Below are 26,129 nucleotides of genomic sequence, written 5' to 3'. Positions count from 1 at the left end.
GGAGTGTGGTAGGTTACAGCTCCTATTCCGGCTCCTCAATCTTTTATTAAGTTTTTGGCTGCACTTTTCTCCCCCATCTTCTCATTTACGCACACCCTATCCGTGGCCACACGAAATCGCGGGGCCTCCTCGTCAGCCTCCTCCTGGCTGTGGCCATCTATAACACCAGGGAGAGAAGGTTGGCTGAGGGGGTTCTTTGCGACTGGGAGGCCTATTTCCAGTCCTCCCTCCGTTCACGCATCTGGGTGGAGTTCCTCTGGGTGGCATCCGCTGGCTCCCTTGACACCTTCAAGGAGCAGTGGGCGCTGTCTGGGGTTCTCTGCTCGGTGTCCCCTTTAGGTTCTCTCTTTTTGACCTATGACCTTCACACATGCCCTTGTTTTCTTTTTTGTTGTCCCCCGTAATCAGTTGAGTTCCTGGGCTCAGTGGATCCTCCCCAAAGGCTGGGGGAGGGTCTTTTAGCCGTGGGTGGGCTTACACCTGCCCACTTCCCCTGGAATTTTCAATAGGGGACACACACTGGAGGGAACCTGTCAGTCACTCAATTTCCTCACTGGCTTCGTCAGTAACAATACTGGTACGGCACCAAGGAAACGTCTTATTTTTATTGTGGTAGTGCTCTAGGGCCCTAGTTAGAATTGGGGTACTGTTGAGGTAGATTCTGTACAAAAACAAAAAATTTTGTTTCCATGAAGTGTTTACTTTCCCATTTAAAATAATATGCAAAAATAAAATAATTAAAGTGTAACATCACTGCCCCTCAAATTAATGTCATTCTGAGTTGCAGGTTTGGAACAGCTTTTCCAGTGTATAGCTTATTTAATATAGGGAATACTATAGTAACGTTTACTTGCAAAAGCAAATGTGAAGACTTCACAGGATGCCACTGTATATTGCTATGTGTAAATCTCACTTCATCCACCATTAATCCCCTTGTAAGATTAAAATCAGCAGTACCATACAGCAATTTAGGTCAAGAAACTAATTTCTTTTCCAGTTGCAACTACAGATGTAACTTTTATGTGGGCAGAATGTAATTAGCCAAATCAAGCTTATTTATTTTAAAATTGTCACTGATGTTAAGGATTAGGGTGAGATGCGAAACAATAACCAGAAGCAATCTGATAAAATATAAAACGGTCTCCCATCAAAGTAATAGTCTGGCCCAACCTTGTTTACCTAGTACATCTTGGCCAAAAGTTGTATAGATACAGATGGTTGAAAAGTTACCTTATCTTTGCAATGATAATTACATCAGAAAGTGAAAAGATGTTGGACCAGATTCAGTTCTGGAAATTAAATGGCATGGCATCTATTTGTGTCAGGGCTGAATTTGACCCAATGCTATTGAAATAGGAACATGTTTGGGGAGTCTAGGGAAAGGAAGTTTGTCTGCTACTACAAGAAAATAAATGCTAAGAAAGCTGAAGTTTTATTTTCAAGTAAGATATTGATCCTGTCATAACAGGTAAAAAATAATTGTAATAGCATAACATATATATCAGTTATCCGTAATTTCACATTAAACCATTCTTGTATGATGATCCCTTAGTTGTAAAAATTAATTTGTGACTCTCTCATGGCATGTTCTTAATGGGAGTTTGTTTAATGTCTTGGAGGAAAATTGACATTAAAAAAAAAAAAAGCTATTGGAATTATTCACTATAGTGATTTTTGGAAATTCAGGTATCTTAGGCCTTGATCTGCAGTTTGTTCCGTATTGCTAGATTCTTGCCCTCACCTGGAGCCACAGCAAGCTTCTGCTTGACACGAAGTTCTGTCAACACATGAATGGCGCTATAGAAAATAATCTTGAACATTTTAGTTTGTTACAATGTCAGCTATGGCAGTGACGAAAATAGCTTCTCTTGTGTTATCTAGTTTAATATAGTCATTGGTAATATAGTTATTGCAATAATTGGTTTTATGTCTGGAGATTTTGGTGATCCATAGAACATCTAAAAATCTAATGCAACCCTTATAAAATGGTTGCAGTGACTTATTGTTTTCTACCATGGAATTTATTACATAAAACTACTCCCACTTCGTGCTCATAGAAAACCACTAAAACTTTTCAATAGGATATTTCCTCTTCTGTAAATTTGGCATGAAGGAAGACATCCAGCTGATAAGTTCTGACTGTTCAAAAGTTTTGTATAACTGCCTGGGTCACCAATGATTCACTGGTTAATTGTTTGAAAATAGCTTATGAAAGCAGTAAAAACACTTCACAAAGTAACTATATTGAATATCTGTGCTTCTCAAGTGGTTTAAAAGGTTTTGGCTTTGTGCTTCATAGAGTGCTTGAAGCATAGAGTTAACTTGTATTATGGAACACTTCATTCTGTTTTATGTTGTATTGTATTTGTCTTACTGCTATGCATTTCTGAATAACTCATTTGATTGTTTCTGTAGCAGAACCAGTTCACTGTAATTACTTTTGAATAGCTATGTTCTTAATTGTTATAAAGTGGGTTTTGTGTTTCTCATGCAAGTGAGCACTTTATAAAAGTAATTTCTTAAAAACTATATTGTGCTCGAGCAATATTGAGTTTTCTGGCTGTATTTAGTAAATGAGGGTCTGTCTAGCAATCTGATTAGCTTGCACTTGTTCCACTGGTATAACTAATACAAGACACTTCTGTTGGCATGAACCCTTGAGTTCATTGGGTGTTAGAACAACTTAGCGTTAGTTTATGGTTTTTAAACTCCAGAGTTATCAGGGGACATCACCTTGACAGTTTCCCAACCTTAAAGGGATTTAAAATAGTCCCAGGATTTACCTATTCTCAGGTACAGGTTTCAGTTCTTCAACATATAGTTTTGTGTGCTGTTGTTTTTGTTGACTTCTGATTTGTGACTCTGATACAGTAGGCAGGGTGGATAAAAATTGATCTTAAAATATCAAAAATCTGATTTTTTTTTAATTTAAATAGGATTTTTTTGTTTAACTTATATACAGGTTTAGTTTTTGAATATAAACAGTTGAAAACTAAATTTGAAATTGACAAGATATGTTAAAGCCTAAACTCTCTCTAATTTATCAAAATAGTTTAAATTAAATTTAAAAAATATTAGTACGTGTTTGCTGCCAATTTTTAAAGAGAGTCCAGCCACTAAGCTGGTGGAAGTTACTGGCTAAGCACCTAGAACCTGAGTTTGTTGAAGTGCTGAACCAGCATTTGATAACAGTACCCTCTTTTTCAGGTTCAGAGACAATATTTTCTTTTCTATTTTTTTAGTGACTAGTTCATTCAAAGTTGAGAGATGAAAAAAGTAAGAAAACTTGTGTTCTTTCAGTCTCAAAATAAAAACTGAGGACACGTCTTCCCTGGTGGCAGCACTTTAACCTGGCTTGTGTAGTCACCGCATAGCACTGGGAGAGAGCTCTCCCAGCGCTATAAAAAAACCCCACCCCCACGAGGGGAGTAGCTACTAGTGCTGGGGCAATGGCTACACTGGCACTTTACAGCGCTGAAACTTGCAGCTGTTTTTTCACTCCCCTGAGTGAGAAAGTTGCAGCGCTGTAAAGTGCCAGTGTAGACAAACCCTAAGTATGAGAACCTTTCTCGTTCTAAAAACTTGAAGGACATGGTGACCAGAAACTATCAGTTCAGTTAATTAACTACATATATATGTAATAAGTTGAATGGCTTATGTGGCAGTGCAGGAAATGGTTGAGCTGCAGAGGGCTCCCTGGGCTGTTGAAGGGCTCATGACACCTGATCCTTGCAGGTGCAAGATTAAGGGAAGACTGCAATCCTCCTGACAAGGCAGAGTTCCGTCCAGGGATCTTTGCTCTGCTCCACATCTTGCCCCTTCTGGGGTTGGGTGTCACTGGCTCTGTGCAGTGTGAAGAAGTCCTCTGCAGCCTCACTGTCATGGGAGTGAGTGAGCTGGCAGATCAGAGATCCTGTGGCCAGGACTATGAGGAGGAGGACAGGACCCCCAGCTGTGGGGGAGGCCACTCTGTTGCTGAATGGCTCCTGCCTTCTCCAAATCTGAACTCCCTGTTATCCAAATACAATCTTTCTCTCTCTCTCATGCTATTCAGATAATCAGGAGTATACTGTACAGTCTTTGTTTAATTTTACTCCGTTTTAAAAACAAAACATAGTTTGATAAACTTTTTTCTTATGTATTCATCACTTTTAAGATACCGTTATTTAATAAAGTTTGACTGTTTTTGTGCACTTCAATGGAATTTGAATTCCCATCCAAATAGAGCTAGAGACAAATCACCAGTTTAAAAAAAAAAAAAAAAAAAAAAAAAGACACATAAGCTAGGTGAGGTAACAACTTTTATTGGACTAACTGCTGTGGGTGTAAGGGACAAGCTTCAAGCTTCACAGAAATCTTCAGTTCACCTGAGGAAGAGCTCTGTGTAGGCTAGCCCAAAAGCTTGTCCCTTCCACCCACAGCAGTTGGCCCAATAAAAGTTACCACCTCACCTATCTTGTCTCTCTCATATCTTGGGACCAGCATGGCTACAATACTGTAAACAGTAAACAAAAAAGAAAAAAAAAAAACTAGGAAATAAGAGACATCATTCACCATTTTATAGCATAATAAAAATAAAAAAAATTGCATGCTCTTAGTTGTCCTCAAGCTGCTTACATTGTGAAACACACTGGGTGACAGTTTTTGGATGTTGACCCTAAGGGCAGATAGTCACACTGAAGGAAATAGTAGGTAACTGAAGTAGTAGGTAACGGCAGGCAGCGATCGATCCGGGGGGGGGTCGATTTTATCGCGTCTAGTCTAGACGCGATAAATCGACTCCCAAGCGCTCTCCCATCAACTCCTGTACTCCACTGCCGCGAGAGGCACAGACTGAGTTGACAGGGGAGCAGCAGCAGTCGACTCACCGCAGTGAAGACAGCGCGGTTAGTAGGTCTAAGTACATCTACTTAGTTGTGTAATGTAGATTGATTTTTCTCCCTCCTCCCCCCACCCATGGTGAGCTGTTGTAGGCTTGTGGCAGCCCCAGGACATGCTGCAACTGTTATTTGGAAAAGATGCTGAATTAGATAACTGTTCTGCTGTTATTTCCCAGAATGGTAGGGTCTGATTTTAGCCCTTACTTTAATCTTTTTAAAATTCTATGGTCTTGTTAAAATTCTTTTGAAGCATTTTTTGTCACTTTGAAAATTTCTTTCATCTAAATGTTTATAAAAATCTAATCCACCTTGCTATAAAGATGGGTTGGATAATGAAATTTAAGATTAAAGGTGCAGAGACAATCTTCCATATAATCTACTGAAGTCATTAAGATCTACAATATTGCCTGTGGGCATTTGTCATAGAATTGTCACTTTGAGGCACATTTTTGTAAAAATGCTATTGGTGTTTGTGGCATATCTTATTTCCTACAGTAAGACAATATTTCACTTAGTTTAGAAAACATTTATTTTTATTCAAACATCAATAAAATACTGTATTAAATATAGTTGTATCAAAACTGAAATTTTCTACGTTCCTTCTGTTATCAGGGAATAAAAGTCCCCTTAACACAAATGGAGACAGGAAAAAACAAACCTATAGTAGCATCATCTTCCCCTCTCCACCCAGTTGGAATAATGTTTTTTTAAAAAAAAAAAAAGCTTCAAACAAATAACCCCTCAAAATAACTTTCTTTTCCACAAACATTGCTTATAGTCTTCTGTATGTTATTGAACAATGTAGCCAACTTTCTGGGCAAAACTTGTATGTACATGTCAGTCATGATTTTCTGATACTCATTCTTTGTGCTCTCCTCGCCTTTGCCTCTCAATTACTCCACACTAAATCTAACCGGAAGGTCTCCCGGAAAGAGTCAGTTGCACTAAAAATAACTTTTTAAAAAACAAGCAGTAATTTACTTTGCTATTATTTCAGTAAGTAAAGTACAAGTTTGAAAAGGTCATATGTTGTAGTACTTGTACCCAAGACCATACCTGCCTTTCAAGTGCACATGAAGGTGCACAGCTTGAGTAAAATCTATACAGTATTGTTGCCACTTCCTTTTAAATACTCTAAATCCAGAATGTTTGTCTAACCAACTCAGTAGGGTTCCTAGTATGGATAAATGAAATGAAGAAGATGTGCTGAAATTATATTTTTAGCACTAGTGTGCCAGGTATCCATCAGTGGTATTGTTACCAGCATATGTTAGTTCCATGATCTTTTTCAATATATCTTTGTCATGTGCAGTGGTTTCCTCTGTGTTGTCAAATGTTCCTATATTGGTAGTAGCAGCTCTTCTCTGCTGGAAGATGAACAATTTTTCCATACCCAGTAGCTTTTCTGGCATTCTAGGAGTTTGTCTCATTACTACAAAACCTGTCATTAGGTAAACACAAGAGTGAACTTGTTCCTATTCAGATTAATCTACTTGGAGTCCTGTTCAATACCAGCCTTCTTATCAGCAGGTTCTAACAGCTGTTGATTTAGCGAGCCAGCTGTTGATTTAGCAAGCCAGCTGTTACCATCCCAGTCTATATCAGCTGAAGTGGTTCTAGTTTTTGTTGGCACGATTAATAAAATTGATTAAACTTTTTAATTGGTTCAGGGTCTGAGACAATTTCTCTTGCTGTAGGGAGGGTCCTGTGTATGTGAGCAGTTGTACCCTATTAAAAATTCCCCTAAAACGCTGACACTATAAAACTTAACTTAAAAGGGATTTTGTAAAGACATGGAAAAATTAAAGGCAACATCTCTCTTGTCATTGCCTATCTTACTGGGTTCAAGCTGGGAAACAAGCCTTCATGAAATTAAAGGTATGCAAAGCCTAAAACTGGTTTTAAAATTTTGGATAGCTTTCAGGACATGTTAGAAGTCTTAAATAAAAGAACATAGGTCTGATCTGGTACGTTAATTCCTGTGTTCCATCTAGTCCAGTATCCTGTCTGCAACAGTGGCCAACACAAGCTGATTCAGAGGAAGGTATAATAAGAAAAAACCCTCAATGAAGATCTTTAGTCAGTGTTCAGCAGTAATTAAAAAAGCAAATAAGGTGTCCAGATGCACAAGGAACGGTATGAAGAATACAAGAATTGTCATTGTCTAAATCAGTGGCCTTTCTCTGAAACCCTTCTGATTCTGTAATATCCTTTTTGAGATGATCAGTACTGCACACACTGTTCCACATGAGGGCGTACCATTGACTTATTGTGTGCTACTGAAATTTATTATTCATCTGTATTTATATACACACAGTAATTTTAAAAAGTGAGGAATTTGTAAATTCTCTTCTTTCAGAATTTGTGGCTTCATGTTTGTGTTGACTGAGATCCATTTTCCAGCTAGCTGTGCTAGGAGTGTGGATCATTGGGGTAGACGTCTGCATGAATATTTTGCTGAGGCCAGAAGTAGCCTAAAAGACCTGGGTCTTTCATCAACTGTATTGCTTCTGGCTAAAGTAATGTAAAGATATCTGTTCAGATTTCAATACCAGAGTAAACCATAACTTTGGCAGTATGGAAAAAATTGTGGCTATGGAAACTAATTTGGATAGCCTGGAAATTAGCTGAATTAACTGGAATCTGTTTTAATTAACTTCTTTAATTTAGACTTTACCCAGTATTCAGGAATTTAATTGTTGGGTAATTCACTATTGTGTTCCCACTTTAACTTTGATTTTGTTCGGTGGTTTTGAGTAACAGACTGAATTGAGTACTTCCCAGTTAAGAGCACTTGCATGCTGTTTGTTTATTAAATAACACCCTCCGCCCCCCCCCCCCCCAAAGTTTAGAAAGTGGGAGAGGATATAGGATATTGAATAAGAAGTTTTTAGGTAAGCCCTTAATTTTTTTAAGAGTACAATATATATTTGCATACTTTATAATTCCATTATAAGCTTCCTCTAAACTGTCATGTACCTTGATAACACAAAATTCTTGATGTGTATTTTAAAAAAATTCCCTTTAAGAAAGGGGTTGTTTAAAGCTAGATACAGTTTATGGATAAGGCTCCATATTTGTCATGTTTCAGAGTAGCAGCCGTGTTAGTCTGTATCCACAAAAAGAAGAACAGGAGTACTTGTGGCACCTTAGAGACTAACAAATTTATTAGAGCATAAGCTTTCGTGGACTACAGCCCACTTCTTTTCGTGGACTACAGCCCACTTCTTCGGATCCGAAGAAGTGGGCTGTAGTCCACGAAAGCTTATGCTCTAATAAATTTGTTAGTCTCTAAGGTGCCACAAGTACTCCTGTTCTTCTTTTTGCATATTTGTCATGGATTTCGTGACTTTCCGTGACTTCTGGAGCAGCCCATGCGGCTGGCCCGGAAGCTGCCTGAGCAGCTTGGACAGCCCCTGGGCCAGTCGCACCGGCTGCTGTTGGGGCAGTCTCAGGCCCCTCTACCCCCAGCAGCAGGCGTTTGGGGCGGGGGGGGGTCAGGACTGGGGATTGGGGTGTGGGGTGGTGCTTACCTGGGGGGGTTCCCTGGAAGGGTGACATGAACTCCCCTCCTTAAGCTCCTAGCTCCATGTGCTGCCACGGCCCTCGCAGCTTCGATTGGCCGCAGTTCCCAGCCAATGCAAGCTGCAGAACTGGGGCTTGGGGTGGAGCAGAGGCAGTATGTGGAGCTAGGAGCTGGAGATCGCTGCTTCCCAGGAGCTGGGTAGGGAACCTGCCCCAGCTCCACTAACCCCAGTCCTCCCCTTCCCTCCTTCCCCCCCCTCCTTCCCCCGAGCACGCGCTGTGCCGTCAGGGCCACCCCCCCCCACGTTTTAGTCAGGGGTATATATTAAAAGTCATGGACTGGTCTCTGGCAATGAATTTTTGTTTACTGCCTGTTACCTGTCCATGACTCTTACTAAAAATATCCGTGACTAAAACATAGCCTTATTTATGGATAATGGCATCAAGAGAACTTGATTTGTATTCTAGCTAAGTATTGTGCCTTTAGGAGTTCATGCTTTTTGCCTTGGAAATATATCATTTTGGGAACTGAAACATGGCTGTAATTAGCAATTACCTCCTTTTGCTATAGGAAATATTAAGTTACTCTTTTTCAGAATGTACTCCACACATGCCTTTTTGAGTCAAAAATGAAAATACTCTCCGCTGGCTTTATAGGAGAGCCTGCCCTAGCACCTATCCCAAGCACATCATCAATTGCTGTAAGGAGAGCAGGAGTTCAGCTGAGATGACCTTACCCTGATCAACAACAACCTCTAGCTATTTTTTGCTTCTCTCAACTAGGCGACTATTTCTCCAATTTCATCCTCCATCGATGAGCTTAGGGTGTGTGCGCCACGTGCACAGTCATGGGGAAGTTTTTCCCCTAACAGCACCCATCAGGTTGGCTGTGGAGCCCCCTGGAAAGGCACCTCCATGGCGCTCAATATATGACTCTGCCAACATAGCACCTCCTCAGTTCCTTCTTACCACCCGTGATGGTCGCTGAAACTGCGGTTTGCTTGCGCAGGTGCTCCCCTCGTTCTTGTATGACTCCAGCTGCATAGCCTTAAAGACTCTAGGACTATGCTGAAGTTGCTAGGGGTGCATACCCCAGCCAGTCAGCAGAAACACTTCAAACGTCAGCCCTCACAGCACCCCTACCAGCCATGCCCTAGACAGGACTTAGCTAGGAAGTGTGGCAGGAATGGCAGGCGCAAGCTGTCCCAGTGCTCGTCTAACCAGGACCAGGTGCGCGCTTCCTTGGGCTCTAAGCAGGCCTTTTGAAGGTGTGCCTGGGGACACCGTACCAGCCAATGGGCCAGATCCTCATCCCTGCTTCCTGAACCGTCTATCTCACTTTTACCGTGCTTGCTCCCAAATAACATCATCTGGGTTCTTCTCACAGTAGAAGTGGGATATTCTCTGCAATTCTGCTCCTCCCCTCCCTCCCACCCCCCCATTCCCATCCCACTTCAGGGACCCTTCTCACAAGCATCTCTTCATGCAGGAGTTGCAGACGCTTCTTGCCGGAGGGGCAGTGGAGGTGGTTCCTCAGGAGCTAAGGGGCAAGGGATTCTACTCCTGTTATTTCCTAATCCCCAAAGCCAAGGGAGGTCTCATTCTAGACCTGCGAGGCCTCAACGTACTCATAAGAAAGTTGAAGTTTTGCATGGTCTCCCTGAACTCCATTATCCCTTCTCTGGATCCGGGAGACTGATATACCGCCCTCGACCTCAAGGATGCATACTTCCACATATCTATACGTCCTGCTCACAGTCGGTTCCTCAGGTTTGTGGTCAACCACAACCATTACCAATTCACTGTCCTTCCATTTGGCCTGTTGACAGCCCCCCGAGTATTCACCAAGTGTATATCGGTTGTGGTAGTCTTCCTTCATCGAAGGCAGGAGCACTCCAGGGATCAGGTGGATGCCATTGACAGGCTGGGCCTTCTCAATGAGAGCAAGTCAACCCTGGTGCCAACGCAAAGGATAGAGTTTATCAGGACAGTGATGGACTCTGGTCAGGCCAGGACGTTCCTGTTGGAGGCCAGTTTCCAAACAATGTCTGAGATCATACAAGGCCTCAGACTGTATCCCAACATCACGGCCCGGGCTGCCCGAGGCTTCAGTCATTTGGCATTGTGCGCATGCGTGGTTCAGCATGCCAGGTTGCACCTCAGACTTCTCCAGGCTTGGCTTGTGTCAGCCATTGCCTTGGGGTGCAACAGTCTGGACTTAATGGTCCCCCTTCTGGCGCAGGTCCTCCAGTCTCTCGGCTGGTGGCTCAACCTGCAGGACGTGTGCAAAGGAGTCCCCTTCCACAGGCCCCAGTCCTCCCCATACCTGGTAATGGGCGCATCAGCATTGGGGTGGGGCGCACAGCTGGGGGACCTTCAGACACAGGGCCTCTGGTCCCAGCACGAGCTCTCGCTCTACATCAGCATCAAGGAGTTGAGGGCTGTACGGCTAGCGTGCCAAACCTTCCAGGCTCACCTGCAGGGTTAGTGCGTGGGAGTCATGACAGACAACACAACTGCAATGTTTTATATAAACAAGCAAGGTGGGACCCGTTCCTCTCGCCTGTGTCAGGAATCCCTCCAGCTGTGGGAGTTCTGCATAGCCCACTCCATTCACCTGGAGGTGACATACCTCCCAGGCTCACAGAACAAGCTAGTGGACTACCTCAGCAGATCCTTCTACAACCACGAGTGGTCCATCCAGCTGGATGTCATTCACGCCATTTTCCAGAGGTGGGGAACTCCTCACTTCGGCCTGTTCGCTACTCGGAGCAACAGGAAGTGCCCAGAGTTCTGCTCCTTTCAAAACCACAGCCAGGGCTCCCTTGCGGACGCTTTTCTCCTCCCTGATCAGATCAGTTGCTGTATGCATTCCCGCCATTTCTGCTTGTGCACAAGGACCTGCTCAAAATCCGCAGGGAGATGGCGACGGTAATAATGCTGACACCAGGATGGCCCTTCCCGCATTGGTACACCATGCTCCTGGAAATTTCATTGGACGCCCTGATCAGGTTGCTGCTACTTTCAGACTTGATTAGCCAGGACCACAGTTGCCTTCGTCACCCAGACCTCCAGTCTCTTCACCTCACAGCCTGGAATCTTCATGACTTAAACCCCACGGAACTCATGTGCTCGGAGTCTGTTATGGAAGTCCTGCTTGGTAGCAGGAAGCCCTCCACTAGGGCCACCTATCTGGCTAAGTCAAAAAGGTTTGCAATCTAGTGCTCTCAGAGCTGTGCTCTGCCGTTGCAGGCCTCTAAGCAGCTATCTTTGCATTCCACCCGGGAATGGCAGGGTGCTCTGTCTTCACCAACCCCATGGTTGTTCGCTTCCTCAAAGATCTGGAGTGTCTGTACCCACAGATTTGGCAGCCGATCCCCAGGTGGGACCTCAACCTGGTTCTTTCCAAACTGATGGGGCCCCCATTTGAGCCGCTGGCAACTTGTTCACTTCTGTACTTGTCATGGAAGGTTGCCTTTCTAGTCGCCATTACTTGGCAAGGAGGGTCTCAGAACTTAAGGCCCTCATCTCTGACCCTCCCTACACGGTTTTCTTTAAGGGCAAGGTGCAGCTTAGACTTCACCCTGCTTTCATTCCAAAAGTTGTGTCCCAGTTTCACTCCAACCAGGACATTTTCCTGCCTGTTTTTTATCCTAAACTTCATGTGAGCAGCTGGGAACAAAGACTCACTCACTGGACGTTCGGGCACTTTCCTTTTACATCGAATGCACAAAGCCATTCGCCATGAATAGCTGGTCCGATTTTCGGATGGCAGACTGCATGAAAGGTCTTGCGGTTTCATCGCAGAGGATCTCATTGTGGACCACCTCCTGCATCCGCACCTGCTACGAATTGGCCAACGTGCCAGCTCTCAGCCCATTCCACAAGGGCGCAGGCCTCCTCGACGGTGCTGATCCAAGAGATCTGCAGGGCTGTGATGTGGTCCTCCATGCACACTTTTTCCAGCCTGCTAGAGACTATGTGGCATTCGGCAGACCAGTGCTCCAGTCTGTGATTCCATAACTCCAACCCCACCAGCGAGGTAAGGCTTGGGAGTCACCTAACTGGAATCTATGAGCAAGCACTTGAAGAAGAAAAAATGGTTACTGATCTTCTCGTAACTGTTGTTCTTAGAGATGTGTTGCTCATATCCATTCCAAAACCACCCGCCTTCCCCTCTGTTGGAGTAGCCGGCAAGAAGGAACTGAGGAGGCGCTGGGTCAGCAGGGTCTTATATTGAGCACCATGGAGGTGCCACTGCAGGGGGCTCCACAGGCAACCTGACGGGTGCTGCTAGGGGAAAAACTTTCTGACGATTGTGCACGTGGCGCACAGACACCTAATTGGAATGGATATGAGTAACACATCATGAAGAACAACAGTTACAAGAAGGTGAGTAACCATTTTTTTCAAGACCTGATAAGGTGGTTAACTGGATATCCAATGTTTCCACTAATGTTTTTCTTGTATTATGAGTTAAATATTCTGCGCCTTTGTCAGGAAGAATGGCTTTACCCTTCAATGAAGGCCCTTTGGAAATGGAAAAGACGATTATGCCACATTCTTGCATCTACCTGTGTGACCTCCAGTTGAGCAGATAGGAGATACCAGGTGCTGTGTAAGGGATACGAATACTACTTTTAACCCCCCAAGCCTTTCACGAGAAATCAAAGCAACAGCATAAACCTTTCTCCTGAGAGAGAAATTCCAAGTTGAACATTTTAGGTTGAAAAGTATACTCCTCAGTCTCAATCTAAGAGTTGCTAATTATCAGGCACTTATTTTGAAGTATGCCTTTTTATTATGGGACAAGTTGTCGACCATAGTAGACAAGTTCCCCAAGGAATATTAGGAAGAGCTAAAATCTCAGACCAGAAGGCCAGTTTACCGCTATAGAAGTACTCCAAACAGTGCTGGATGTATCAGATACAACAAAGATCATGGCTATGGCCATGATAAAAAGGAGGTCATCCTGTCTGTAAGTGTCTGGCATCCCACGTGATCATATAGGGCTTACCCTTTCAGAGCAACAAACCACTTAATAGTGTCACGAAGAAGGCCCTGTGCTCATTAAAAGATGCAGAAGTTGACCCTTTGTTTGCTGGAGTTGTATTTGACAGCTTCTACACAAATGAGAGCAATAGCAATTGTTATATAGACACAAGGCACAGCAACACTCTTCAGAGCCACCAAGGAAGAGAACAGTTTTATCAACCACATCCCTTGGCCTCTTCCGCAGCTGTCCTGCAGAAGAAAGAATGGTTACTTTACGCTAATGGTGGTTCTTTGAGATGTGCTGTCCACACAGATTCCACAGCTTGCTCTCTGTCCTTGCTAATTTGGAGTTTTGTCATATGGGGTTTCTTACCAGCAGCGAAACAGAGGCAGTTGAGGCACCTCTACTCTTACAATCTCAGCTATGGTAGTTACAAGGGCTTCCAGGTCAGACATGGCTCCAAAAGAGACTGCTGTTCAAAAATATGAGCTTACACACATCCAGTGCATGCACACCAAGCTGGAATTTGTGGCCAAAACATCTTGAACCTAGCTACTGTATGATAAGTAACTGTTCTTTCCCTAGCCTTGCTCTCAAAAATGGCTGAATTTTTTGGCAGAAATTTTCAAAAACAAATAAATCAGCCTGAGGCAGACGCCTAGGTTGGAAAAGTTTGGCAAAGTTATAAGCAAGTGAAAACGGTCTTATAGTGGCAAGTATTAGGCAACCGTAGTAATACGCAGTGCTACCAGCTGCACCTATATAAATAGTGCTTTAAGGGGATCAGTTTTCCAAAGGCAAAAATGTTCTGTTCATTATAATTAATTAAATGAATTGGTAGCAGCAAACATTGTAACGGAAACAGGAGTGCGAACAAAAATTGGGAGTTGATTTAAAAGCATCTACTGGATGCACAAAAAGCCACTGTATGTCAGACATGGGAAAATGGTATTTTCAAGTTTAGTTCAAAAAATAAAATGAAACAGGCTTCCTGATTAAGAGGGGAGAAATTTAGCAGCAATTTAAAAATACAGAGAACATTGAGGAGAGGGTAGTTGGCAATGAATAGGGGTTAGAAAGTAAGAACCAGGCAATTAATAAAGGAAGCTTAATATATCAACAAAATATCTGTGGTTAGTAGAGAGAGAGGCCAATATGTAGGTATTTTTAAAATGTCACAGCATTGCTTAGGCGGTCTGGGCTCTGGCTTGCCACTGCCTCAGTTTCCCCCTCTTTAGCACCTCAGTAATTCCACATAGACATTGTGTGTCTCATAATACCCTTCTTGAAGTTGAGATTATTAAGAGTTTGAAAGGAAACAAAACTCCCTCCTGAGGCTTTTCCTTCAGCCAGTTTGATTTCTACAGTAATCCCAGGCTTCTGTGGCATGTAGCCCTGGAAAACCTGATATAGTCACATGACCTGCCAGTCATGTGACATTATTCTTTTCACCTATGGGGGTGAGTTGTGTGTCACAGGTAGGGAGGCCATTCATCCAGTTTAAAGCCAGACCTAATTTTGTGGAGCACTGTCCCTGTTCGGTAGGGACTTAGCACCGGACATCGAGGAGGAGAAAAAACTGTGGGTGCAGGAGAATGCCAGTGGGAGCAGTAGTGGCACCTCTGTGTGGAGTGATGCAGGCAGTGGTAGACCCATGCTCCATGCTGTTCTGCCATTCATTCCCTGCAGCTGGGCCAGCTGCAGCCACTGCATGCCAGCCAGCCAGCTGTTAGCCTTTGTCAGGGCTAACAGCTGGTTAGACTCTGCTGCAGGGGGCTCTGCTGTAGCCTGTCAGGGAAGCCAGTGAAAAAGGATATTACAGTAATTAAAATATGAGATGAGCGACAAGACTTTTTTGCAGGGTGTACAGAATGATAAAGGTCAGATTTTTAGAAACAATAGAAAGAAAAACACAGCTTGATGTGGGGGCATGGGAGAAAGAAGAATCAAAGACTACTCACAAGTTAACAGACTGAGTTATTGACAGGGAAGATGTTTAAACAGTGAAGGAAAATGCAGGAAGGGCTTGAGAGGAAAGGAGTTAAATTTTTCATGTTAAATTTAAGATAAAGGAAGACAACCAGGAGTGGATGTCAGAGAGAGAGAGGGTGAGGCTGAAATACAAGATTTCCATTGAATGGTTGGAGACAAATCAGAAATAGAAAGGTAACTGTGAACCAAAGCCAAGGACAAGGTCCTAGTGGCTGAGAGGGAGGCTGACAAGGTGTTAGAACTGTAGATCTTCTCAACCGGGGGCCTGATATTAAAAGTAATCTCAGGTCTAGCAGGAACCCAGGTCTTTCAGTCCCTGATGCTGCACCAATAAACTCTGTGAACAAAACAGTAACAGACTGTGTGCTTAGACTCTTTGATCCAGACTCCAGAGCCTGCCACACTTGACTCTCCTAAGCAGAACATGTGGCTCCATCATCATTGTATCACTGCCTTTTGTTTATCAAAGACATTAGTAATGCTGATTTCTGGTCTGGATAAGCAGCCAACAATGAAACAGTCTTTCACTAACAGTGCACTGGGTGCTGGTCTGAAAATGGTGGGAGAGATCCCTTTCTAGCAGAACTTTTTGCTCATGATGTCAGCACTTGTATGGCACCACTGCCTCTGCAGCTAGGCAGAGCACTGGTGGAAGCTGTATTTCTGAATAACCTGTTTACTTTAATTGCATATTACTGGGGCCACTCAAAAATAGCTGCAATATTTGGCTCATGTTATGATCACCTCAATGGGCCCCACCTGTAGCTTCATTGCAGAAAAAAATAGCAAATAACAACATAACCAAGATTCAGGCATGCTAGGTTTGCTATCATCAGAGGGTCAGATTCAGGTGTAAACTTCACTGGAGACAGTATTTTGTACAAGAGTCAAAAAGAAAATTCTTCATTGTGTTCTGCTGATGCTTTTGGTATTGCTCTGTTTGGGTTCTTATACTGTACCTGCCCAATCATCATAGTACAGAAACACCTGTCAGTGTATCTGAACCATGGAGAAATCTGAGTCTTTAATTTTTCACCAGGTATCAGGATTTTATAATCTCTGTGGTCAGGATGACTGCATTGCTCATACAGAGAGGTTGTTTTCTCAAACACTGATTCATGGATCAGGTCACTGCTGTGGTAAATAAAGTCAACATTGTTTATCATCACCATGCTTCAGATAAGGGAGCAACAAAGTGTTTTTCATGAGTCTTAAGGTATTTCAGTTTTGAAGAAGGGATTCTGCACTCTCTCCTGGATTTTTACAGTGATTGGAAATGGCAGAGGCCATTGCTGCAGAAATATTTGGAAAACTCAAGGCTTTTGATTTCAGTTTGGAGAAGCTGTCATCGTATGCAGTTGATAATGCTAGTGTAAATTATGGGAAGCATAATGGCTTTTATTAAAAACTGAAAAATGCCAAAGAAGACATTATAGCAGCCACCTGCTTAGTGCACATTCTTCATAACGCAACACAATACACCGTGGGAAAGCTTGACATCAGTGTAGAACATTTAATTCTGAAGTTTATTCCCACTTTAGTATTTCTGCGATCGGAACAGAACAATTAAAGGAGATTTGTGACTGTTGAGGTGGAAGAGTGCAATTTATTCAGACACATCAGGTGACTATCTCTTTTGCCAGCAATCAGTAGATTACTGAAGTGCTGGAAATCACTAACTAGCTATTTCCAGAGTTTAGGAGAGGAGGGTCCCAAAGTAAATTGGAACTGCTTTGGGAATGAGGGGACTACCAATGAGGTTGCTGAACTATGTTTTCTCCTCCTGAGCCATACTCTGAAGCTATTTATGACTATTGAGGCTTTTGAAGCCAAGTGTTCTTTCACTGTGTGAGCTCATCAGTGGACTGAACATGAAACTGGAGAGAAGGATTATGGACAAGTTATTTGGCTATGCAGTGAATTCTGAGCTCAAGAAACTTAAGATATTGCTGGAAGGTTTAAAAAGGACTTTATGACCTTCTGTGAAAGACTGAAGAATTTTCGGAAGCTGTGCTGGTGGCATGAAAGAAGTGGACATGGATGAGCTCTGTGAAGAATTTGGTGTTTAGGTTTTTTACATTTCTTCTCCTGAGTTAAAGGATTGTCTGACTAGTGAGGGAGAGGTACTTGAAAATTTTCACCAAAACACAGGACAACTTCAAGAACTTGAAGAAAATCAGCTCTTTTATATCTCTCCCCCCACCCCCCAATACTGTGCAGGAATGCTCTCATGAAGAGGGTTTTCTCTCTGATGACCCCAGCTTGAAAAAATGAAAAGAGTAGGCTGGATGTAAAAAGCATGAAAGTGGAGCTTCAGAAATCTGTCCATTTAACAGGGAAATGCAAGAATATGTACTTTGAGTTCCTCAAGAACAAAGAACTTCTGAAGGAGGCCTATGATGGGCAAAAGTGCCAACACAAATAAAGGGTTATAGTACTCTGTGAATTAGGCACACCACTGAATCCACTTTTCGCTAGCAAGTCTAACTGTATTTACATTGTCACATTGTTCCCTATATACACGAACACTATTTTATTGAAGAAGTTCTCAGTTGTGCTGTAATTTTTATTCTGTTTTGTGTAATCGTACACAACTGAATGCAGGTTCTTGATTTGCATTAAACTAAACTAGCCAAAAATCAGAATTGGTCTTTTAGTATGATAGGAGTGAGCTGGGCATTTTAAATGTGGCAGTGTTTTTTTGATACAGGTTTTATTAGCTCTCATCTCTTGTATGTTGGGACTTGCCAGCGAGGGTGGGAACATTGTGTATTCTGTGGATCCATCGGTGGCCACTCTAGTCATGGGGGGACTGCAACCTATTTCCCCTTTAAGGGGCCAGTCAGCCTGTGACAATGTGGAACAAAATAAATCCTAACGCTGATATAGTTCATTAGTAGATGCAGATTGTTAAATTGTCAATTATGCAGGGAAGAAAATGTTAAATAGTTGATCTGTAATTAAACTGGACAACACATCCATCTCATAATCATGAAATACTTTCTATTCCATCCTTAACTGAAGATGTTAATCAGAATCTATAAAGGCTGTACATTTCAAAATCAACAAGTCAAAAAAACTTGTGCCATGAATTTTGGGTTGGCTAAGGGGCACTCTGGAATGCTAATAACTTTTAAATAATTTTTGGAAAACTGGGGAAACTTCTGAAGAAGCTAATTATGTGCCAGTATTTAAAAACATCCTGAGTAATTAAGGGTGTTTAGCCTCATAGTATTCCTAGGCAAAACAATGGAACAACTGATGATGAGACTTCATTCTGAAAAATCAGAGTACAAATATAATGGGTCTTGCCAAATGAACTGGTTATAAGTCTGCTTGATAAAGATAACTGATGTACTATATTTGGATTGCCCTAAGGCACTGATTTACTAACAAATGATATTTGTAATTAAGAAAATTAACCCTACACAAAATCAGGATGACATGTTAGTTTTTCATTTAACTGAAAGATCTCACAACCTAATTGTTAATGGGGAATCAACAATGAGAGGGGATATTTTAGTGGAGTCCCACAGGAATCAGTTTTCAGCTTAGTGTTATTCATTATTGTTGTCAATGATCTGTCGACCTAAAGAGCTTTTAAAATCGACTTCTGTATTCCTCCCCTGTGAGGGGAGTAGCACTAAAATTGACTTTGCTGGGTCGAATTTGGGGTAGTGCGGACGCAAATCGATAGTATTGGCCTCTGGGAGCTATCCCAAAGTGCTCCATTGTGACCGCTCTGGACAGCACTTTGAACTCTGATGCACTAGCCAGGTACACAGGAAAAGCCCCAGGAACTTTTGAATTTCATTTCCTGTTTGGTCAGCGTGGCGAACTCAGCAGCACAGGTGACCATGCAGTCCCCCTAGAATCATAGAGCGTAGAATGTTTCTACGCTCCACCTATCATCTCGATCCCCGAGGTTATCGCAGATTAGAAGGCAAAAAAAATGCACTCGGAAGGACATGTTTTCCGAGCTCATGCAGTCCTCCCGCACTGATAGGGCACAGCTTAATGCATGGAGGCATTCAGTGGCAGAGGCCAGGAAAGAATTAAGTGAGCGCGAAGAGTGGAGGCAGGACACGATGCTGAGGCTAATGGGGGAGCAAATGGACATGATGAAGCATCTGTTGGAGTTGCAGGAAAGCCAGCAAGAGCACAGACGCCCGCTGCATCCACTGTATAACCACCTACCCTCCTCCCTATGTTCCATAGCCTCCTCACCTAGACGCCCAAGAACGTGGGGGGCGGGAGGCTCTAGGCACCCAGCCACTCCACTCCAGAGGATGGCCCAAGCAACAGAAGGCTGTCATTCAAACAGTTTGATTTTTAGTGTGGCTACAATAAGCAATGTGGCCTTGTCCTTCCCTCCTCCCCCACCACACCCAGGCTACCTTGTCCGTTACCTTTTTTTTTTTTAAATTAATAAAGAATGCATGGTTTCAAAACAATAGTTACTTTATTTCGAAGGGGGGAGGGTGGTTGGCTTACAAGGAATTTAAAATCAACAAAGGCGGTGGGTTTGCATCAACGAGAAACACACACAACTGTCACACCGAAGCCTGGTCAGTCATGAAACTGGTTTTCAAAGCCTCTCTGATGCGCAGCGTGCCTTGCTGTGCTCTTCTAATCGCCCTGATGTCTGGCTGCTCAAAATCGGATGCCAGGTGATTTGCCTCAACCTCCCACCCTGCCATAAACGTCTCCCCCTTACTCTCTCAGATATTATGGCGCACACAGCAGTAACAGTGGGAATGTTGGTTGCGCTGAGGTCTGACCAACAGCTCCAGCGAGCTTTTAAATGTCCAAAGACACATTGTACCACCATCTGCACTTGCTCAGCCTATAGTTGAACTGCTCTTTACTACTGACCAGGCTTCCTGAACAGATCCCCCGAGCTCATCGCTGGGGAGCAGGAGAGCAGAGTTGCAGTGGAATCGGTGGATGACGACGGTTAGCAGTCCTACTGCACTGTCTGCTGTGAAGGCAAGGAGCTGCTGCTGTGTAGCAATGCCAGCTGCTGCAGGTGCTTGTGTCTCAAATGCTTGGAGGTCTGGGTAGGGCAAGATACCTCAGCCAAGGCAAAAGAGCAAGAGCCCTGGAGCTGTTACATGTGTCAACCACAGAAGTGCTATGTAGTGTTACAGTGCCGACCGGACTGGAATGTAGGGCTGTAAGACTTCTTCACCAGCAACAAAGGACAGGAATATGATGCATCTAAAATCTAAAAAGGCCCACTCATTTCCCAGAGTCACTACCCTTGATAACAGAACGTCAATGATTGCATTGGCTGCTTGGTCATAGCAGCCCCCACAGTAGACATGCCCACAACAGCAGCGGTGACGGTGAGCTGAGCGGGCTCCATGCTTGCAGTGGTATGGTGTCTACATGGGTAACCCAGGAAAAAAGGTGCAAAACCATTGTCTGCCGTTGCTTTCATGGAGGGAGGGGCGACTGATGACGTACCCCAAACCACCCGCGACAATGTTTTTGCCCCATCAGGCATTGGGAGCTGAACCCAGAATTCCAATAGGCGGCAGAGACTGCAGGAACTGTGGGTATAGCTACCACAGTGCACTGCTCCAAAAGTCGATGCTAGCCACGGTAGTGAGGATGCATTCCAACTTAATGCGCTTAGTGTGGACATACGCAATCATCTGTATAAAATCGATTTCTAAAAATTGACTTTTATAAAATCGACCTATTTCATAGTGTAGACATCCCAGAGTGGGTCAGCCACACATTATTGGTCCTCATGATGTTCTTCTGGATATTAAGGAAAATAATTCCCTTCATTACAGGCATTACTGGATGAAACTTTGACCTGTGTTATGCAGGCGATTGTATATTTTGACATATGCTGTTGACAATTATCTGATCAAAGTAAACAGCCTTAAATCAAACTAATAAGATCTCAAGCAGCATTTTTCTTTCCCTTCCTATCTGAAATTTGACACATGTATGTGTGTATGGAGAAATCGACATTTGCTGACAAAAATCTAATCCTTCCAAGCCTGGATATAAAGTAGCAGTGTTGAATGGGTTTCACTCTTGCTTTTCTCAGCTTTTTTTATTTACTTTGCTGACTGTGGCTTGGTTATGAGCAACAGTTGTTTTCTGGACAGAATGTTTTTTTGCAGTCATCAATGCTTGAAATAGGTATTTCTGTGTAAATGGGCAAACTTCTGTTTAATATGCAGTTTGTGTGTGTGTATCTTTTTCTTTCTTGTTTTCTATGTTCCAGGCAATGTTCTCTAGTAAAACTAGCATATGAGTTATTGGTGCAAAAAAGATTACTAAGGATTTATGAATTTGTAATAAGTTCTTTATCATGTGCATTTACACAATTGTAGATATGAAAGAATTCGATCTTTAAAATATTATAGCTTTTGATAAGATATGTTGTTTTGCAGATTTTGCTCATTTTTAAATCAGCCTTTTTTAGATTTAGGTCCAGACTTTTAAAGGTAACACTTAAGTGATGTAAGAGCCTAAATCTCATTTTTTTTTCCAGAAGGAGGAAATCCCATAGACTCCAAAATCCCTTTTGAAAATGAGATTTAGGCTCATAAATCAATTAGGCGTCGCAATGCTGAGTGCTGAAATGCCTAAATACCTTTAAAAATCTGGGCCTAAGATCCCAATATTTTATGATGCAGACAATTGTCAAAGATTTTATTTTCATAGTATAATTTACCTAATATTGAAATCCCTCAAATCTGTAGAAACTTGTAAATATTTATGAAAATAAATTATATAGCTCCCAGTCTAGCACAGCACTTAAACATGTGCTTAACTTTAAGCACATGAATAGTCTCAATTATTTAAAAATACACTGACTAGAGTGGAACTACTTACCTGCTTGGCTGTATTGGGCCACAGAAAAGAGCTTTAGCATTGTATTAAGGATTAGGGAGCAAAATTTTTGAATATACTCTTCCACACTTGGTTTTTCTAATATAAAAGCATCATCAAAATGTAATTTCTTACCTGGAAATGTTTTTTCCTTCTTCCCTTTAGAACTGCCAAATTCCACTAAAGTTATAAAAGCAGGGAAACCGAAGACCAGGAAACCCAGCAAGGTTTGTATTTGCCGGAAAAGCAGTTTAACCTGTGAATATCAGGTCTGATTAGATTGAGACCATATAATAGAATCTATTGATTTGAACTAACATTTTAACTGCACTGTTGATATGATAAGAAATGTAAATTGTCAATAGAGAAATATTTTTTTCTAAATATTTTATCTGTATAAGTAGCTGGTATTGTTCAAGTAAATTTTAGTCTGCTGGGAAATGTTTAAGGTTGCACCCTAAAGATGTGTTATGATCTCCCTGGCTGATGGGTTAATTCAAGTGATAGTTGAGGGGGGGGTTTCAAAAAAGGGGACAAGATCAAAAATTTAGAAAGAGCTGAAGACTGTAGCATCGGAAGCAGCAAAGAAAGATTTTTGGATTCCATCTGCCCACACTTGTGTGCCTGGTGCAGAGAAGCAGGTCTGGCTCTTGCCCTGTGTCAGGGTTGGGTGCAGCCTCACTGCCAAGTCCCTGTCTCAGAGAAGAGGTGGTGCTTTAGGGTGATCTTCCACCTCCATGCAACCAGTGGCCTTCACTCCCAACTGCCATGCTGGAGCCTCTACATTTATTTATTGACAAATAAAACTTGAATTTTAAAATATTGTATGCAGAATTTTTATTTTTGGGGGGCAGAATTTTAAAGATTTTTGGCATGGAGTTCCCTCAGGAGTAATCTTTGGAGCCTGATGATTAGTGTTGTCTTAGGTTTCTTGTGTTGTTTTCCAATTTTATAGTAAGAATAAAATGAATTTGTATATTACGTTGTGTATATGTTTCAGATTTCTGTCGTCTGATTTCTAAGAGTAGATGGCTTATCTGACTCCAAGTGTACAAAGTAATTTGAACTTTTAAACATGAAGTAGCAGTTATGTATGTAATCTAATGTTGGAGAAGAATTTCCAATGGTTTTAAAATATTTTTGACTAAAAATGTCTGAATTTTATTTAGGGTCAATTGTATTTCATTTTTATAATTAGATGATTCTGAAGCTTCAGAATAATGTCTGGTGATGTTGACCTTAGGAGCAATAACAGATTGCTTCCAGTGAAAATTTGTCAACATTCTAAACATTTCTTGTTTTTCAAAAAAGGCTATTGTTAGGGCTGTTTTAGCATCAAATGCTTTTTTTAATTGAAAGCCTAAGATTCTTAAATTTTATGAGTTCTTCTTTGAATGATTGCATGTGTCCATTGTAGATGTTGCATGGCTCATGCAACCGTGCAGAGTTTTCCCTAGCAGTATCTGAAGGGATGGCCACGCATGCACCCTGGTTTCTCTCATGCCCCTCCTTTCCTTCAGTTCCTTTTAACTGTCGGGTGGCTGGAGCATATTACTGTGCTTTGGTACAGTCCCTCATTCCTCTATGAACACACAAAGATTGTATATAGTTATAATAAATTCTTAATTAGTAGTACTCATTTTTTTGTCCATTTGGGTCTTTATTTTAATTTATTTGCTCTAGGTCAGTAGGCTTCTCCAAGCTTTGGTTGGTACTGGGGGAGGCTATGCCAAGGCCCCTGGCTTTATGCCTTGCTCCCAGTGTCAAAAGCCAATGGCTCATTAGTAACCCCCACTCTCACTGTTCCACATTAGAGACAGGTGTCTGTTCTGCTGCAGCTACAAATCAAGAACAAGGAAGTGCCTTAGATATATTTTCACAGTGGCCATTCTTCACACGGCTCAGTTGGCGCAGGGAAGCGAATCGACCGTTCCTTCACAAGTGCTCCTCCAACCTTGCTAATTGACCTTGACCAAAGGAGATCTCCTTCACCAGAGTCATCCTCCAGCAAGCCTACGCACTTGGAGCATTCTTATCTGACTACTTCAAAGTCCTTGGTGCAGGACTCCTCTATAGCAGAAGCTCAGTGGTTTGAGCATTGGCCTGCTAAACCCAGGGTTGTGAGTTCAATCCTCGAGGGGGCCATTTAAGGATCTGGGGCAAAAATCTGCCAGGGACAGTTCTTGGTCCTGCTGTGAAGTCAGGGGACTGGACTCGATGACCTTTCAAGGTCCCTTCCAGCTCTATGAGATAGGTATATCTCCATATTAAAGTAAGCCACTCCGGTACCAAAGGTTACCTATTTTGTCTCGCAGGTCCCTGGTACCATCTCACAGTGACTGTCATAGGACTGAGCTGTTGACTCTGGTACCCATACGGGGGCCATTAAGGCAGGCTACTTTATTGGTGACTACAATGGATCTGGCACTTCTGCTTACTGTGGATCAACTGTCTATCTTAATGTCAACAAAACTGAAGCTACATAGTTACAAAGGACCTGTTGTGCCTCTGTGTTTGTATCACCACTTATTCATGGTGAAGGCCATTTACTGGTACTATTGCATGCAGCGCAGACTTTTACCAGCATTGGTGTCTGTTATGGCACCCTTTCTCTGAGGACCGGTACCATCTTCCTTAGCTTCTTCTGTGATGACATCTAGGCCTACAGTACCTGCTCTACCTCTGTACTCAATACTGAAAGCCAGGAAGCCTCTGCTGCTGCTGAAGTACTGCATTCTCACCATAGATCTTAGGCCTGGTCACTTGTCTCTTTCCAGAATTGCACCAATCTGACCTTCAAAGTATTCCTACTTCTCATTGGAATCCAGAATGGGTTCCTGTGCCTCCCATTACAGACAGTCCAATTCATCCTCCAGAACTCATTCCTACTCTCATAGAAGACACTCAGCAAGAGCAGATTGAAGGATTGGGTGGCCTGGTCTTGACACAATTGGACTCTCATACCATATCCGTCTCCTCATTGGCCTTTCTCTGGCATCAAGATTGTCATCCCCACTTCCTCACAGAAGCCGGTCTCGGAGAAAGGAGAGGCTTCCCTGCCCAGTATCAATAGACCAGCGATTGTTGATACAGAATAGCCTACAGACACTATACTACAGGCAATTCCTCAACCTCCTGTGGATTTACCTTTTAATTTGGCTGTGCAGGACTTGCCTCAAGAGGGATCTAATGAGGCTCAGGTACCAGAAGCTTCTTCTCTGCTATCGATGACTTCAGAGTTTACCAAGAACTGAAAAGGACGGCTATAGCTCTTGGTGTTCAAATAGAACTGGTGGAAGAAAATTCTCTAAATTTATAGATGTATTACACCCAGCTATGGCAGTGAAGGTAGCCCTTCCTAAAAATGAGGGGATAATGCAGCCTACTAAGTCACTCACAGATCCCTTCATCTGTGGCAAATTACGGAAAATAAATACCAGATACTGTCTCATGGGTTTGACCAGTTCTGTTTTGCACCCTACACTGGGCTCACCGGTGGTAGCTGGAGTGAATGAATGGTACTGCAAAGGTTGAGCTAAGGCTACCCAAAAGGAAAAGGATGCAAAAAAGCTAGATCTTTTTAGGAGAGAGGTGTATTCAGTGGTGGGGTTATAGTTTCGCATTGCTCCTCCCCATTTGAGTAGTCCTATTGTCAACGACCTCACTCTCTTGGACCAATGTCTAAATTCCTAAACAAGTTACCTACGGACGAGTTTCAGTCCCTCTTGGTGAGAAGTCATCTGGTCCGTATGTCAGCTCTGCAGGCTTCCTTGGACACTGCTGTCCCAGCTTCAAGGATCCTAGTGATGGCAATAACGATGCACCATTTCTCATAGCTGTCGTCATCAGGGATTCCTGGAGAAATACAGTAGACAATT

At 42.6% G+C, this 26,129-nt stretch overlaps 1 protein-coding gene across 1 annotated transcript in view; it reads left to right on the top strand.

Annotated features, from left to right (window-relative positions):
• The window catches only part of LARP1B (La ribonucleoprotein 1B), a 105,639-nt gene that overhangs the window by 2,900 nt on the left and 76,610 nt on the right, over window positions 1-26,129 (top strand). The window contains exon 2 of the mRNA XM_054029770.1: window positions 22,417-22,478. Within this exon, the coding sequence (XP_053885745.1) occupies window positions 22,417-22,478 (62 nt within the window). The remainder of the gene's footprint in view (window positions 1-22,416; window positions 22,479-26,129) is intronic.

The sequence above is a fragment of the Malaclemys terrapin genome, chromosome 5 (genome assembly GCF_027887155.1).
Source record: "Malaclemys terrapin pileata isolate rMalTer1 chromosome 5, rMalTer1.hap1, whole genome shotgun sequence".
Classification (NCBI taxonomy): domain Eukaryota; kingdom Metazoa; phylum Chordata; order Testudines; family Emydidae; genus Malaclemys; species Malaclemys terrapin.
Note: the sequence above shows the minus strand (reverse complement) of the source record. Positions and strands in the feature narration are given on the sequence as shown.